The 16,123-nt window shown below is 40.1% G+C and overlaps 2 protein-coding genes across 20 annotated transcripts in view; both read left to right on the top strand.

Moving 5' to 3' along the window:
• LOC111245791 (uncharacterized) overlaps window positions 1–6,167 on the top strand; it is a 77,873-nt gene extending 71,706 nt beyond the window's left edge. For all 18 annotated transcript variants that reach the window (XM_022794580.2, XM_022794579.2, XM_086980446.1 and 15 more), the window contains 2 exons: window positions 444–930; window positions 2,620–6,167. In XM_022794580.2, coding sequence (XP_022650315.1) covers window positions 677–930; window positions 2,620–5,107 — 2,742 coding nt within the window. In that variant the 5' untranslated portion in view covers window positions 444–676 and the 3' untranslated portion in view covers window positions 5,108–6,167. The remainder of the gene's footprint in view (window positions 1–443; window positions 931–2,619) is intronic.
• A 3,686-nt stretch (window positions 6,168–9,853) lies between these two features.
• LOC111244624 (uncharacterized) lies at window positions 9,854–13,360 on the top strand. Of its 2 annotated transcripts, none has more exons than XM_022791904.2 (5): window positions 9,854–10,572; window positions 11,099–11,383; window positions 12,006–12,141; window positions 12,705–12,834; window positions 13,092–13,360. In XM_022791904.2, the coding sequence occupies exons 1-5, from the start codon at window positions 10,217–10,219 to the stop codon at window positions 13,175–13,177; spliced, it is 993 nt and encodes a 330-aa protein (XP_022647639.1). In that variant the 5' UTR covers window positions 9,854–10,216; the 3' UTR covers window positions 13,178–13,360. The 2 variants fall into 2 exon arrangements, with proteins under 2 accessions (XP_022647639.1, XP_086836994.1); XM_086980868.1 differs by lacking the exon at window positions 9,854–10,572 and adding an exon at window positions 10,604–10,649.
• Window positions 13,361–16,123: the final 2,763 nt, after the last annotated feature.

Raw genomic sequence — 16,123 nt, 5'->3', positions numbered from 1 at the left:
ATATACTATCCTAGAAAAAGAGTATTCATCTTTACCACAAGAAAGCAGGTAATAATTTCCACTTAGTAAGTAATAAATAAGTGCGTTAGTATTGAAAATTGCTACACAAAAGCCCTTAAATTTGCCTTGGCTAGGGGCTTTTGATGATTTGCAAATGATGAATGTATAAGGGGTCTTCTTAAGAAAATTCACAGATAGCCACCAGCCCGGATTTCTAAAGTATATATATATATTAGCCCTGTAATCGATTTCCTCAATTTGGTGTGAGCTTACTCGAGATTTGTTTAAACAAAGGCAATATGGAGTTAATAAACTAATAACTCTAACATTAAATAAATATGTTACTAGCTACTAACGGATTCATAAATTTTTTATGGCCAGCACTATTAGAATTTTGCACTACTAATTTATGCCTTATATTCGACTTTTGGACGATTTACTAGTTATTTACAGATGATGCCGTGAAATCGGGGTGACGGCCGATAGTCGGGACGCTCCTACGAGCCCCGCAAGGGCCCTCCTGTAACTTTTGTCAAGCGAGCCTCTTTGCACTTTTTCTCCGGCTTCTTCGCGAGAAGAATTTCGGACGAATTCAGACGTGATTGAAGCGCGTCGACGGATTACCTACAACTTGACGCTGAGCAATTCGTAAGCGGGCGCTACGGTAGATTGATCGATGGGGAACTCCAATTCACAACAGCTGCATTTGCAGTTGGAGAATCATGAAAAAATATTCGGAGGACTTCAGCGCGAGCGATCCTGGATTGGTGGCTTGGGAGGTCACCATTCGCTGGGTCCCCATCATCAGCTTCAAAGGCATGGTCATCTGATTGTACCTTTAACCGATGCAGTCATTCAGAGAAAGATGTTACGCAATACGGAAAATGGGCAAATACTGCAGAATGAGGGAACAATCAGCCAACGAAGAAGGTAGGATATGATAATGTATCTCATAATTATGTATGTTATGTAATTGTTATAATGTCCAAGCAGATGATTATGGCTATATCAAGCTCTGATTAGAATTTTGACCGGATGAATTTAGATTGTGGAACTTGTATAAATCTAACCTAAGCCTATTTATAGTTTTGCTTAGGGTACTGCAGTTAACTGTTCGGTCGGACGGCTTGCTCACAGCAAACTTATTAGGTAAAGACGTTACCGCTAAAGTGAGAGAGAAATAACCTACTTAATCAAACAATCGAAGCCCTGTGTTCAAGATAACCTCTACAGAGCACCTTGTGCCTATGTTAAGCTCCTTCTATTAAATACGTACACTTAAAACTGTTGCTTTGAGCCCTTCTGCAACCCGCATAACCTTTGCGTTTCCCTTGACGTGCGAAAGAGGCCGTCGGTCTGATACATGCCAAGTAGGACACATATGAAAGAAATAAAATTTGGCCGCATCAGGAATTAATATATTTTCATCAGCTATGGTTACTTATATCGTTCGACAAAAAGTCAAAATTTTGGTCGGTTGATATTGAAAAGTAAGCGCCTAATAACAAAGGCTGTAATGGAATAAGCGGCACGGTTAATCATTCTTAGAATAAGAAATCAACGAATCGAGTTCTTCTTGAGAGTTTATGTAATTAAGTAAACAAAAAACATAGGTTTTCAATGTATGCTTTATTTTTTACACTTTATATTATACTATAAACTATCATGTTGAATGAATAATATTAAGATAAAAAAAAGTCTTATTAAAGAAAAATGTCTATTATTTTCGTTCTACTATCTTCTTCTTATATTTCGAATGGCCTTCTATCTTATCTAATGCATAGGAAATAGGTTGAACAAAATGAAAAATAAATTTATTACTTCAATAGTTGCGTATATCATTCACCTTGCAGGATGGTCGAAGCCATTCTACCTGTGTGGCAACGAACATAGCACCATACATTCGTTCACTTTTTCTAATGCCCATCCTGGCTGGTTTGTTATCCTACCCATACTTTTTTCATTGAACGCACACTAAAGTCTTGCTTTGTTACTCTTTCAAAACAAATCCAAAATCAAGCATGTTCCGTCGTCCTGCACAAACACATTGCAGCTGCTCATTAGGGTTGTATTATCATGTTGCGCCATGCTTGTTAGTCCGTTGCAGTTATCCTTGTTGAAATATTGCCTGTTTAAAATTAAACCTAATGAATTGTTTAAGTTCTTCAGTTATTTCGCAACGTTACTCTGTTACCCTATTTTAGAATTTCCAGTACTTTGGCCCGTCTGTTTAAGTATTCCACTATCATATTCTAGTATATTTTAACTGTTGTGCTGTTTTGATCCCTATATTCCACAGTGGTTTTTTCGGGGATCCGTATAACATGCCCAGTTTCGTTATCCAGGGTTACTTACCGCGTGCTTTTATTGCCAAAATTGTGCTATTGCTAATTTGTTACACGGTGATGGTTATTCAGTTCTCTGAAAATGGAACCAAGTTTAATTTTTCTATTGCCCTGACAAATTCGGGCTCTCGAGAAACAAAATTTCAGTACTGGTATTTAAAACGTTTCAGGCCATATTATTATTATTATTGCTGCACCGATTATTGCTCGCTACATTCGAAAAGAAGGAAATATACTCACTCGGTTTGGTTGTGTTATTCTGAATTTATTTCAGATCAATGCGTCAGTCTGAGGAGGGATCCTTTACCCTGAATCCGAATAGACGAACGTTGTCCGACTCGGACCTCTCGCGCAAAGCTTTTAATCATACGCCTCATGCCGATAATGGACAGCACCAGAGCCAAGCGCAGAAAAGCGTCATTGCCATATCGCCCTCGAAGGCCAAAATCAAGTTGCGGAAGAATAAAGGCAAAGCCCCTGATCCACCAAGCATTGCAGTTTCAGAACATCCTCGAGACTCACGAGATTCACGAGATTCCATACAGAGACGATTCGTCCGCTCGAATTCGTCTCTTTGTCCTCGAACGTGGGAACATGAATTTAACGGTTTCAACAGCAACGATAACCGGAGTTGTCGAGCAGATTCACGCGCTGATTCTCGAGAATCACGAAGTCGATGCCCTATTCAGAATGGTGACAGTGGTAACGCGTGTATGAATGGTAGCTATAAAAGCGGTCACAAAGCGCCATCCAATCGGCTTACTAGATCAGAAGCTGGCCTTCTTCGTAGACCTGCTCACGAAAAGCCAGTGACAGGTTCGACAAAATCAACAACATCCTTAATATCTCAGCTATCGGCAGGTGCGAAAACATCGATTACTGGCAGTAAGACGCCAACAAAAGCCAAACCAACCGAAACTACCAACAGCAAGGTGAACAAACGCGATATTTCTGATACACCAAAACCTGCCGCGCCGATCAAGCCGCAGTTTTACTTCTCGAACATGGACACGCTAAAAAAAGAAACTTCGGAAACTGGTCGAAAAGAAAAAACGTCACTAAAGATTGGTAGCGTTTCGAAATCAACCACTGCAAAGTCTCAAGTAACGGGAAAGACCTCAGCGGCAAAAGAGGTGGCCAAGACGTCTGTTGATGGTACACGTATAACCCGGGCTAAACCTTCCGCAAAGGATCTAAATAAACCATATGGTGAACTACCGCAGCCCAATGTTACCGCTGTGAACAACAGTTTTTCTAATAATCGGATAACAGCCCAACGAAGGATAACAGTGTCTGTGCCAACGAAGAAATTACCAGACCTCCCGATTGTGAAACCTCCACCAAAAGAAGACGCCCGCCGTGAGGAACTAGTCCGCAAGGTACAGCCCAATCAGATCCGTAAACTTGTCGTTCAGAGCGCTCGCAGCAGCAGCAGCAGCAGCGACAGCCCCACAAGTAACCGCAGTAGCGAAGTCCGACAACGGGTCCCCGCCAATGATAACGTCGTATTTAAAGTTAACCCGAACTTTGGTCAGGTACTTGTTTCCGGGAATATAAATCATACCAATAATAATATGAGTAGCATAAACAATAACGAAATAAGCGGTAATCAGGATGTGAATAATTTCTGCGTGCCTCATGCTGCGACCCAGATTCTTGACGACCTCGATGCGACGTTGGACAATTACTCACAGCTGAGTGCAGGGAGGAAATCCGATGATAGTGATTATTGTGAGCCGGATGAGCGCAATGTGCTTTCGCCCCCAAAGCCCCCGCTGCCTACACCAGTAACCTTCCATGCTGCTCAACAACAGCGACCGCAGCCGACCGTTGAGGTTTACGCGCCACGGATCACGCCCCCAAAATCGCTCGAGATGCTTTTCCGGCCTCCATCCCCTAAAGAGTCGAAGTCACTACCACCGGATAAATTGAACGGTCTCGACGTCACAACAAATGTCGAGTTGACTTCATTGCATGCGGCTGACAAACCCCCGACACCGCCTCCCATACCAGCTAATTGGATCAAGTCAAGTGTGTCATGCAGAGCAAGTATATCGTCCTCGTCAGAAGAAGACTGTGGTGGCACACCTGACCATGAAAATGTGCATATTAGCGTCCACATTCGACCTTGCTTACCGCGTCGTCCCATAGCGACATTGATGTCTGGCCTAACTCCTTTGCGTTTCTCGCCAACACACGCGTGGAAAAGTCTCGACCCGGCCGGCAGTGACGGTGACCGAAACTCGGAAGGACACAAGAGTCTATCCGATTGTGAACTCAATTTCTCCTCATCCTCATCATCCGACGAAGACCGCAAAGAGGAGACCCCCTTGAAAGCGCACCTCTCGGTCGACTCTGGCATTACGAGTGGTTACAGCAATCCACATCCTCACTGGACGCCAAAAGAAGATCTGATCGATACCGACACGGAAAGCACAGGCGGAACTGAGCCATCTGATATATCTAGGTGCATGTTTTCCTTGCCAAATCAAGCACGTTTTACACTGCCGAGCATGTTCTTATCGCAGAACTCGGCAGGTGGTATTGACTCAAACTGGTCATTCAAAAGTGGGCCGAACTCTTTGCAGCAGAAAAGTCAATCTTTCGTCTATTTACCGCCACCAAGAAACAACGACAGCACTGTAAATGTCCAAAATAGGAATAGTTCGAATGGAAGCAACAATGAAAGCAACAGACGCTTATCAAGCGCGGGTCGAACAAGCAATCATCCCTCATTATCGTTGGGTATGTGGACCTACTAAACAGTCAGTTACCGAGGCTTAATCATATATCATATTCGGCCAACGCCGCAGAGCGAGAAAAAACTGAGCGTGCCCAGCAAGTATGCCTTTAACCCCCAGCAGCAGACCCAACACAGTACTCTTCACTGTAAGCCGCAAGGGAAAACACACAGGACTAAGAACGAAAAATGTAGGTATTTTTCAATTTTACGGCCATGAGAAGATCAAATACAGATAGTAGCCGTTTTCCCCATTGCCAACTCATTCTTCGCTCTGAGTGTTCACGTTGCTTCATGCTGTTCGTGCCCGCTCGTTGCAGGTGGATCAGCAGCTATCGGCGCAGGCATGTTGTCGCTTAACATCGAGATTACGCCTCCACCGATTAGCAGTGACGAACACAGGCAACTCGCTGCAGACGACCCGTTGCTTTCGGCTGAACGCTTTCGAGAAAAGGAACAGAAATGGAAGCAAAAAGTCGAGGAGGAGTTTCGCAAACGGCGGGAACGCGATCGACAGCAGTTGTAGGAGCAGATGGAACAAATGCACAAAATGGAGCAACTAGAGCTCGTCAGCTCATTTTCGTATGCGGCTTTTGGTTTGGGAGCAACGCCTGTTTGACCAGACTTTGAAGGAGGCTGTGACAAGTTGCAAGTCCGCTAAAAAGCGGTATATATATATACATATATATATATATATATATATATATATATATATATATAGAAACACATTTATAACATGCGAACAAGACAGAAGGGAAAGTCTGCTGATGTACGGTGGGACGCAAAGGAAGAGTCCAAAAAGAAGGTCGAATGGAGGCCTGCGTCTTGTTTAATAATGCCATGCAATTGCTCGTTGTAAAGTAATATATGATTAAGTAATATATTAAAAAACACCTAATGGTTTAAATAAATGTGTTTAATAACATGCAGTAAACTGCGTATTTGTTTAAATACGCTTAGTAAACTTGGTAATTTAATTCGTATCCGTCATGAAACGGAGTTTGTGTGTTAACAGCGACAGCCGATTCCGTGTTTCTAGAATATATTCGCCATAATAAATGTTTGAAAATATGAGAAACAGACTGGTGGGAAACTTATTTGTTCAGCACCATGAAACACTTGTTGAAACTAAAACTCATATTAATAACATGTTCTTACATCTGTTGAAGGATTTTGACGCGCGTGCAATTCGAAATAAACTTTCTGACAAATGTAGCCTTGACATTTAGTCTTTACAAAACACGATTTTGTAGCTTTCGATTTGTATTAACTTGTTGCGTTTAATTTTTCCGTTTTATTTAAAATTGATTAATGAAAAACAGTTAACAAGGACGCGATAGCCTGCTCAATTGAATTTTTGTGTGGTCCTTTTGTATAAATTTTTCTTTGTGATAAGAAAGGTTCCACAATGATTTAGCTTAGATTTATTACAATGAATTTCAGCCCGTGTACAGAATAAAACACTACCACTAGGATCTGTCGTCGTAATTTTTTAACATTCAGTCGTACGTTCGCCGTCGTCGCCACTCGAGCCGCCGTTGCCTCCATCATTGATCGTTGATCTGTCACCGCCCCCGCCAAATATTATTGATCTTCTTTCACCCTGATCTCAGATAGTGGACCCACCATCGCCTCCGGTCGATGTTGTGGATTTTCCACCACTTCTGTCCAGAGTAATGGAACCTCTATTACCGTCGTTGGGTGCCGTTGACCTACCGTCTTTTTCATCCGCCACCCCTGTTCAAAGTAGCTCATCTTCCATTATCACCTTCCGTGGTTGTGGATGACGTATCTATGCCGTCATATCTTTCGCCAGCTTCTTCAAGATCGATGTTGGCCATGCGGATGTTCCTGTAACGGCGGCAGCGGCGACGACTGCGTTGGTATGGCTCTCGCTGCCGAATAGCCGCTAGGCCTGTCTAATATCCAGTAAGGTATTGGATGTTTAGACATGATAAATTCTCAGAAGAAAACGAAGGGATAAATAGCAGTTGGTAAAGTGTACAACGTAGATCGTTCTCCTAGAAAAGGCATACACTCAAAAACAGCTGCGATTGTCTTTCCTTTAACCAAACCCACGTATACACACCCGAGTGACGTCTTCACAAAGAACGTTTATTTATATGCTGCTAAAGAACACTAACAATCTGAAGTGCACGCTTGTCCACCATAACATTTCTAGAATCAAACGCATTAAGGCTACAAGGGTTTCATGGAGTAGGTAACGTAAGCGCTCCTCAATAGCACCGACTTTATTTGACAAGTTTCGATTTAACGTTTTTTTCTTATATACCACGATCTCATGTGTGTAATGCGTAAACAAACGTCCCTGACTAATTCTCCTAGAGATTTAGACTGGTTCAAAGGTATGTAAATAGTCTGAAACATTACTTTTCGCTTATGCTGTTACAGGAAATAATTAGGTTTTAGAGGGCTGATACCGCGACGTTGACAGCGCTTTTTTTTGCTCAGGTACAAATTGTGTTCTCGATTTCGTCTCGCAGTATTTTGAGTCCGCTAAGGAACGCATGAGTTAAGACATTCTCACCCCTTTCTCATCAATACTAAGCACGTAACAAGCAAACTAATAAAAAATAGATAAACTGAGAAAATAAGAGAGCAATATTGGATTTTTGCAATAAAATTTTTTCTCGGAATCATTTAAAAATGCAGATGTTTCGCAAACGGCGGGAACGCGATCGACAGCAGTTGTAGGAGCAGATGGAACAAATGCAAAAAATGGAGCAACTAGAGCTCGTCAGCTCATTTTCGTATGCGGCTTTTGGTTGGGGTCGACACAGCCTTAGGAACAATGATAATGCCAAATGCATAAAAAACAATCTGTCGAAGACCAGCTCAGCATATTGAAGATTGATATCAGAATTCTCATTTGGCCACTATAAATATTTTTATAGTTAAATTTGCATGATAGCACGGACTTGCACAAGTATCTAACCAAGTTATGTTTCGTGTAATTTTGCAATATGTGTCCAATAAAGAGGAGCATTTACAGGAACGTGCTTTCAGTCAGCGTACGTAAACATTTAAGGCTACATGTATGATAAACGAGAATTATCAATGGGACGAAGCAATATATTTAGTTTGCTTGGGGAATTAGTTTTTGGTTTCTATCGATTCAGTGTTAGAATAGGCCCCATTCGTTAATTTCAGCTGAACCTTCTATCTTTGGACAATGGATATTATACGGAGGAGTGGGTTCAAAATGTTTATATAACTGGTTACAAGTTGCTGGACATAGCTAAACGTTAAAACTTACATGTATGCAATAGACGTGAATACTTACATCTTTACACAGAACAACATAACGCCTTTCATAGTACAGCAAGACATGACCTAACATTAACAACATTTGTAATTTCGGGAGAGCAAAGGGGCAAGTTTTCGACTAGCTAAACTTAAAAAAACTTCGGAAATCTAAAGAACTTTTTTAACATTATCTCGATTCGATAGCACAATTCTAAACACTTAATAAAGTAAATTATTATATAGATTTAACACTTGATCTAAGGAGCGTCTTCTACATATAGGAGTTTGCATGTACATATAGAACACACAATTTAAGATAACAATCAACTATAGCCACAATAGAGACACACAGTAATTTCTTAAGAACTATATCCATTTTAATTAATTTCTAAAATACAGACTATGAAAGGTAGACATAAAACCAGTCAAGTTTTACGTGCGGCGTTCAAGCACGTCGCTGAATATAGCTTTGAGCGGTTAGCATTTCCTAGCAAGCAACTAACGCCTTTCAAGTTAAACCAATTCAAGGACCTATAAGTTCACTACGTTAGCACTGCAACACCAGAAAATCATATCACCATTTAATCGACTCGAACAGTGTAGAAGAGAGAGAAACAATTATATCGCTATATAGTATATAACATATTCAACGTGAAAAATAAGCCAAGCTTTATATGTATCTCATGATAAAGCGGTCATTTGTAGAAAATCCTATAGCAGAAGCACTGGCCAGTTAGAAATAAACTTTACATCAAACAAACGGTGGTCTGTGCTAAAATAGCAAAATAAGAAGCGTGATTTTAAAATGAATTGTGTCTACTAAATGCATTTTCCAGATGGTATTTAATCTATTTTCTTTGTCTTACCACAGCTTTTAGCCAGTTTTAGCGTGACGTTGAAGTTTTTCTCTGTCCGCGTACCCTTTTCTGAGATATTCTTGTGTTGGATATCATTGTGCGTGACGTACTGTTACTTACGATCGATTTGGGTGCTACGCGATAGCGGTTCAATTTGTCCCGGTAATTTCTAAAACCGGTCTTGATCGATGACAGAACTTTTTTAAAGCTTAAGTGGCTTCATGCTTAATTACAAGCCCACGAATTCTATTTTTCACCAGTTGGACCAGACTTTCTTACCTTGACGTGTGTATTAATACCAAGCTCGTCTTGACAGATGGTTTCAACGGCATGTTTGTAGGAAGCCAGATTGAATGCAACTATATATATATATATATATATATTTGGAAAGGATGATACCATAGATTATTCCCTCGTGGAACAATTACCTCATGATGTATCGTAATTTGATAAAAAGTTTGATATTATCATCGACAAATCCAATACCATCGAAGCAAGAAACGACAGCCGCGTTAACTTTGGTGAGTAACACAGTGAACAAACAGTAGAAAACTCGAGAATAAACAAACGTGTCATAGCTACTACACGATTAAATTAAACTAAACAAAAAATAATATACCGTGCTGAATCTACACTTGCCAGACTTTCAAGTTTATTCCACCACAATAGTGGCTGTACCGTAGTTTCCTATATCCTTAACACTTCGCAGCTGCTTAGGCTAAGTACATAAGTCCTTGTCCACTCCTAAAGTCACGCGCGTGAAGGCTGGTCGTACTGCATTGAGCACGCTGGAGCTCGATAGAACGCGCTAGCTGCCGTTGCTCTTCTTTGTAGTCGCACTTCGGCACCGCTAGAGGCCACTCCGATATTCTCTTAAGTTCACAGATTACAACCAAGCTGTGCCCAATATATAAGAACGTTTGTAAACACAAAACCTACTTTGCGGAGTGAAATTTACCTCTTTTGCAAGTTTATCTCCTATATGGACATTTAAATACGGCTTTAGGATGTCGATTTCAACCAGCATAAGGAAGCAACATTCTCAGGCAAACGCTATAGTTGCACAGTTATCCACAGTTTGTATTCATGTCAACGGCCTTCTAAGAGTTTGGCCAGGTTTGTTGAAAAAATGTCCTATGTTGGTCCGTCTGTTTATACATTCATGCCTTCTGGCGATACTGGCTATTTTTCTGTTCCGCGCAACAAGTGGAATCTCACGATTCATCCATAAAGAACGTTGTCTGTTCTATGTGCCCAGTTTTTTACAAAATGCCTTTGTGCCACCATACAACTGCACATTGTGTCAAGGACTCACGGAGGTGCCTTGGATTTTTGCCAACGAAACCGATAGATATCGCCATTGGTAAGTATGCCAACGATAAAAAAAACCTAGCGAAAACGATGTTTGTAAACTCGATAGACAATGAAGGCTGTTCAATGGTGCCTAGAATTTTTTTTTTGCTGAAAATTCCCCACATTACAGAGAACCACGGCTTGCTTCTTGATAGTTAATAGAAGAGAAACCTCACCGAACACCTACCGTGCGGGTTTACATTTTACACCGATAGTATCTGCGCGTATAAATAAATCAATCGAATTTAAGCGTTGTTTATACACCCTCGACAAAGAACCTGTTAGCTGAACTCGAATCAGCATTTCCTCTATTTATGCAGTTGCTTGTGAACACGGTTATATAGGCGTTTGTTCGAAAGCTGACAAAATATTGTATCTCTTGTTAACTACAGATACTACCTAAACCAACAGAAATATACGTTTTCATCGCAGCTTTTTTCCTATCCCTGAAGTAAAACGCAATTATTATAAGTAATACTATTATTATTATTGTTATTTCATTAGTCATTAATAATACACCGTCTTTCCGAGACCAGGATCTCCAGAAAAGAAGTCCCACTGGTCATCCGTGGCGCATACGAACGTGCGGTTTCCTTTGCTCCACTGACGTGGGCAAGCCTACGGGAAATGTACTTCCAGGGTGGTTCCGAAGGTTTCCACGAAAATGTCTCTGATAGTAGCGACAGAAGCAACGAGAGCCGCGGCGCAGCGACCTCCTTTACCACTTGTCAATTCTTCGCGTATAACACTGAGTTTACCTCGTTGCGTCAGGCACTTGATATGACCAAGGAAAGGATGAGTAGACATTTCTACATTGGATGGTATGTTCTTCTTGTTCGAGAAAGCGATAGTCACAAGAGATTTGCCCTATGAAATTCAATTTAACTCTTTAATTTGATTCTGCGTTTTTTCACTGGAAGAAACCCTATATATCATATAGGGTTCTAAGCTCAGATTGGGTAAAACTTTGGTGGGCTGTTAGTCGTAACGAACATGTACTCAGTTGCTGACTCAGAACTAAACGAAAGGTAACTTTTTCTAAAGAAAAAAAATATTTTCATTTCGTTTTTGAAATCGAACCGATGATTTGCTTTTATTCAGTTTTTCCGCACTAGACAAACGTCCAGCAATGTAAAAAAAAACTTTTTTTTTCCATGAATTCCACCATTTGCTATTTCTTACGCAGCTTCCGGAAGACCCGAGGAGGACTTTTATGAGACAAACCAGAAAATTCTCAATGGGTTTTAGAATAGAAGAGCTCGGGAATGCATCGAGAAGCCATATTTGAAACGCCCAGGTTTCTGATGCAGAAATTACAGCCGTTCATATATACATATATATATATATCGACTCATGCACGACACATGCTACACCTAGTCACTTCCTCTGCAATGTATGGCAAACATTTGATACCTGTCAATTTTGTGTATTTGACAACGCTAGGAGTAACTGCGAACCCCTTGTTAGCGAACGACTGCGACGCATTTATCGAGTACCAGATCTGCTACCAGCTGATTCCGAACGGTCAGCGCTTGAGTGGTTCTTTGTTGGAAATCGCGGCAAGGGCGCACATTTGCACGTAGGTTTATTATATACTGGACTGAAGCGTTCCAAGTGGTCCAGGTTATTATTTGAAGGCTTCCTTTTTTGCTACGCGTCACAGTAGAATCTGTTAAGGTATAAGTAGAAGTGTTTGCAATTCGGCAGTAATTGGCGAAACCATCTCCACTAAGGTATACGCTAGGACATGGCTGAAACATTGTGTGTGTACATGAAAGCCTAAATAATTGATACAATAAACTGAGCGATGATTTCGATCGACAGAAAAAAGAGAGGGGCGATTCAAGCAAAAAGTAAAATATTTGCTTTTAAGGCTATTCTTTTCGAATTGGACTGGCAAGTTGACATTTTGAGATATCAGGTAAAGTGCTCCAATTAAGGTCTAGTTGAAAATCAGACAGCCTGGGATTCTTTCTCGATCTAAGAGTGAAATTATCAAAAACATGTGACTGATTTCTCAAACAACAATAAGATAGTTTAATTTTCAAGATATAATGGAAGTTTAAGAATCGTAATATGAATTATGGACTATCAATAAAACAGTAAATCCTTATCGATGCAATATTCGTCTGCTCGATGTAGCTCGATCGCTTGGACAAGCCATCCTGGCAGGCCCAACTGGGTGGTGTGAAACGCTGGACTTTTTGCGCCCTACCGGAATGTTACCGCACCTGTCAACAAATTTCTGCTGACCTGCATCCGGGAGATGTCAGTAAGTACACACATAAGATATCCAGTAGTTGTACGTGCTAAGACATACACGTCATCTCTGATATGATCTAACTCACCGTTCATCCAGAAAACATCGTTACTCTATATAGATTCTCAAGTAAGCTTTACAAATCTACGATATCTTATGTTTTGATAGCAGTTAGCTCGCCTAACGGCAACATCCGATAGGTAACTAATCGTGTAAAAAAGGTGGATCAGGGTATGCCCATAACGTTTGCTCTGTTGTTGTATTTTCAGTAATGCTTGATTCTAGCGTGTGGTATCACAAGACTGAAGTCATCAGTGAGGAGCTTAGCATCGCGTTAGGTTCGGAGTACGATTAAAGCAATAACATCCAATTGTTCCGTCTGATTGAGTTCTCATATTTGCTCAGCTATAGTAAACACACAGCTGCGTTTGTGAGAAATAACCTAGGTTTAGTAAATAAAATTATTATACGAATATTTAATTAAATACACAGTTATATGCAACAATAAAACTCAACCTAATACATAGTTATATCTTGAGTAGATTTTGTGTTCAATTAGAGTATAGACTGGTACAAAATACTGCTAATTAAGTGGGGAACATCATAATAAACGAATCTTTTTAAAACGTTCCTCAACAACGCTATTAGTAATAGGCCATATGCTTAAAAAATACGTTAATGCTTAATTAGCTCGTCAAATTGAGCCTATAGAATACACAGTAAATCTCAGGGCAATATATAAGTGAAAAATATTGCTGAGCAAGTGCAACGTATTATTACGTTATTAATAAGACGTTTTCTTAACTGAATTCTCATTAATCGACTGATTAGATTAGACTGATGTGTTTACAGCATCCTATCTTCTGTTCTATCATAAAATCTACCTCGCGCACCAACTTTTCACAATGAGCTTCTGTCAACACGGCCGCCACATAAACTAATGCAACAATTCTAGCTTCCTGTGTTGCCGATCAGCTACAGCGATGTCAAACCACGTTTTCACTAACTGAAGTTTAAATTAAACTTTACAGCACTGTTCTTTAAGCGAGCCTAGTTCAGCCTGAAGGTGACCGAAATCCATGATTGCTTTGACTGCAATTAGTATCTACAGCGTTAAGTGGATCAGTAAAACTTTCCGCATGAAAGACCATCCCAGCAACCCAAATCCCAGCTGTGAGGAAAAAGCGTTGCGCAGCGTAGATGTCACACTCAAGCAAATTTACTACGTTATACTTCTTTGATATCCGACATAGTGCTTCCGTTGACACCAGTGTCTGCTTCTCGTATTTTTTCTGAAGAACTATATTCAGCTATTTCTATATGCAAACACGTATTTCCTACATTTAGTGAAGTGGAAACTTTTATTTATTAAAAAAAACAAAGAGTTAATTTTTATGTTAGATGAAATATGCGTCTTTTACATGGTGTAGAGCGTATAAAACAAGTGGATATTTAAAAAATCGCGGAACTCCATTGGAATACTATTCAAAACGTAAAAAAACTGTTGGGGGGGGGGGGTCGTGTTGCAGTATCGCGTTAACCTTAACCTTGACAGAACCTCGTCGGTAATCAACTACAATGAAACCCTAGAGTAGTTAGCTCCATTACGCTTTCATACTTCAGTTAACTCCTCCAGGAACCAACAAGGATAGGGAAACAATCTAGACATTGTAGCAAATTGAAAGAGAACAATTTATGTATATATATATTTAGACAGTGTTCATGTAATTCAACATGCACTGTGTCCTGCCGCCGTCAAACCTTTTCTGCTCCTGTCCTTTCTAACGATTGTGTGCCGTTGTCACGATCACCCGGTCAACGTCAGTTGCGAAATCGATGTGGTACACCGTTTTCCTCCACTAATACATGTAGCACCCGTATCCAACTCTCCCTATTACTTGCGCCTTATGCTATAATTGAAGTACACGGAACAAGCCTTAAACACGTACACCAAAAGTAAGCAGCTTTAGAGCTGATAACAGTGTTTATGACACGTTTCCATACCTCTGTGTGTGGTACTTCTTCTGCTCCTCGATAATACTAATCCAATTAAGCACGTATAGTGTACAGTTGATAATTTAGCACGATTTAGTTTTTATGACCATGAATTCCTAGTCAAGTACAAAAAAGCGATCTAATATCTAGCCGTTATTTACTAGGGAAACAATTTACCTGTTTAACCCAACTGAACGACTATAAAACGCAGAATGGCATTATAACTGCTCTATTCTTATTTGATGGTAATGAAAACACGCTAGTCTAGTTCTCGAGATTTTTATAGACTATGATTCAGTCTTCATAATACATCGAGTGTGAAGGGAGCATTTTCAACTATGAGTCACTACAACCATTGAATGACGAGAAGCTCAATTTTTCGTCAAAGACATGATGAACCCGACTCGGAGAATAACGTCGCCGTGTGAAAAACACTGCGAAGAAAAGACAATATATAGCCTAATAATAAGCCTAAAAATAAACACTCGTTATCCCGTCATACATAAAATTCGCCAGTGTCATAGAAAACACCATTACTGTTAACAGAACAATATTTTATTATAATTCCTTTATTTGTATGTATTGTATGTTGTTCGTATTTCCGCTGTGTCTGCCTCATGTGTATATGTTGTTTACATAGCTTATTGCTATATTATTGTTAGTTTTTGGACGTTGTCGTAGCTGTTGTTGGCTTTTTTTCTTCGTATAGTGGTTCTTGCTTTTCCGTTCCTACAGCAGTTCAACTATGTAATCGTTCTTTACGTCTTCAGCATCGCAGGAGCGGCCGTCCTTTGATGTTTGAATATTATTTCGTTTATGCTGTTGTTGTTGTTGTTGTTTAGTACCTTCATCATCATTATTATCCATATTTTATTGTTATTATTTGTCATTTGCTCTCTAACACTTTTCGATTTACCTTTCTTTTTCTTTCGATTTATCAGCGTCAATCATCTTCCATTATCTTTTGGGCAACTGTCTATATTTGCAAGCCATCTTCTATCGTCTGCTTTTTATACGTAAATGTTTGATTTCCCTATATGAATTAGCGAAGAAACTTCGTAACAGTCTCGTTTCGCTAACCGCTATTATAATTCATGTTTCTTATCCATATTTTTCAACATCAGTATCTCTATTTTGGGTTAATCTCTCGTTATATCTAACAGCACATTCGCCTGAGATTGTTCGAAGCTCGAGACTTGTTTGTTGGCCGGCAGTTTTGTTCGTGTTGTGTACGTTCGCGGTGTGTCATTCCCTTGTTCATCATAATCAACATCGCCACGTCTCCTCAGATCTCTTATATTATATA

This window comes from Varroa destructor, unplaced genomic scaffold, assembly GCF_002443255.2.
Source record: "Varroa destructor unplaced genomic scaffold, Vdes_3.0 BEIS01000002.1, whole genome shotgun sequence".
Classification (NCBI taxonomy): domain Eukaryota; kingdom Metazoa; phylum Arthropoda; class Arachnida; order Mesostigmata; family Varroidae; genus Varroa; species Varroa destructor.
The sequence above is the reverse complement of the archived record's forward strand: the minus strand, read 5'-3'. Positions and strand labels throughout refer to the sequence as shown.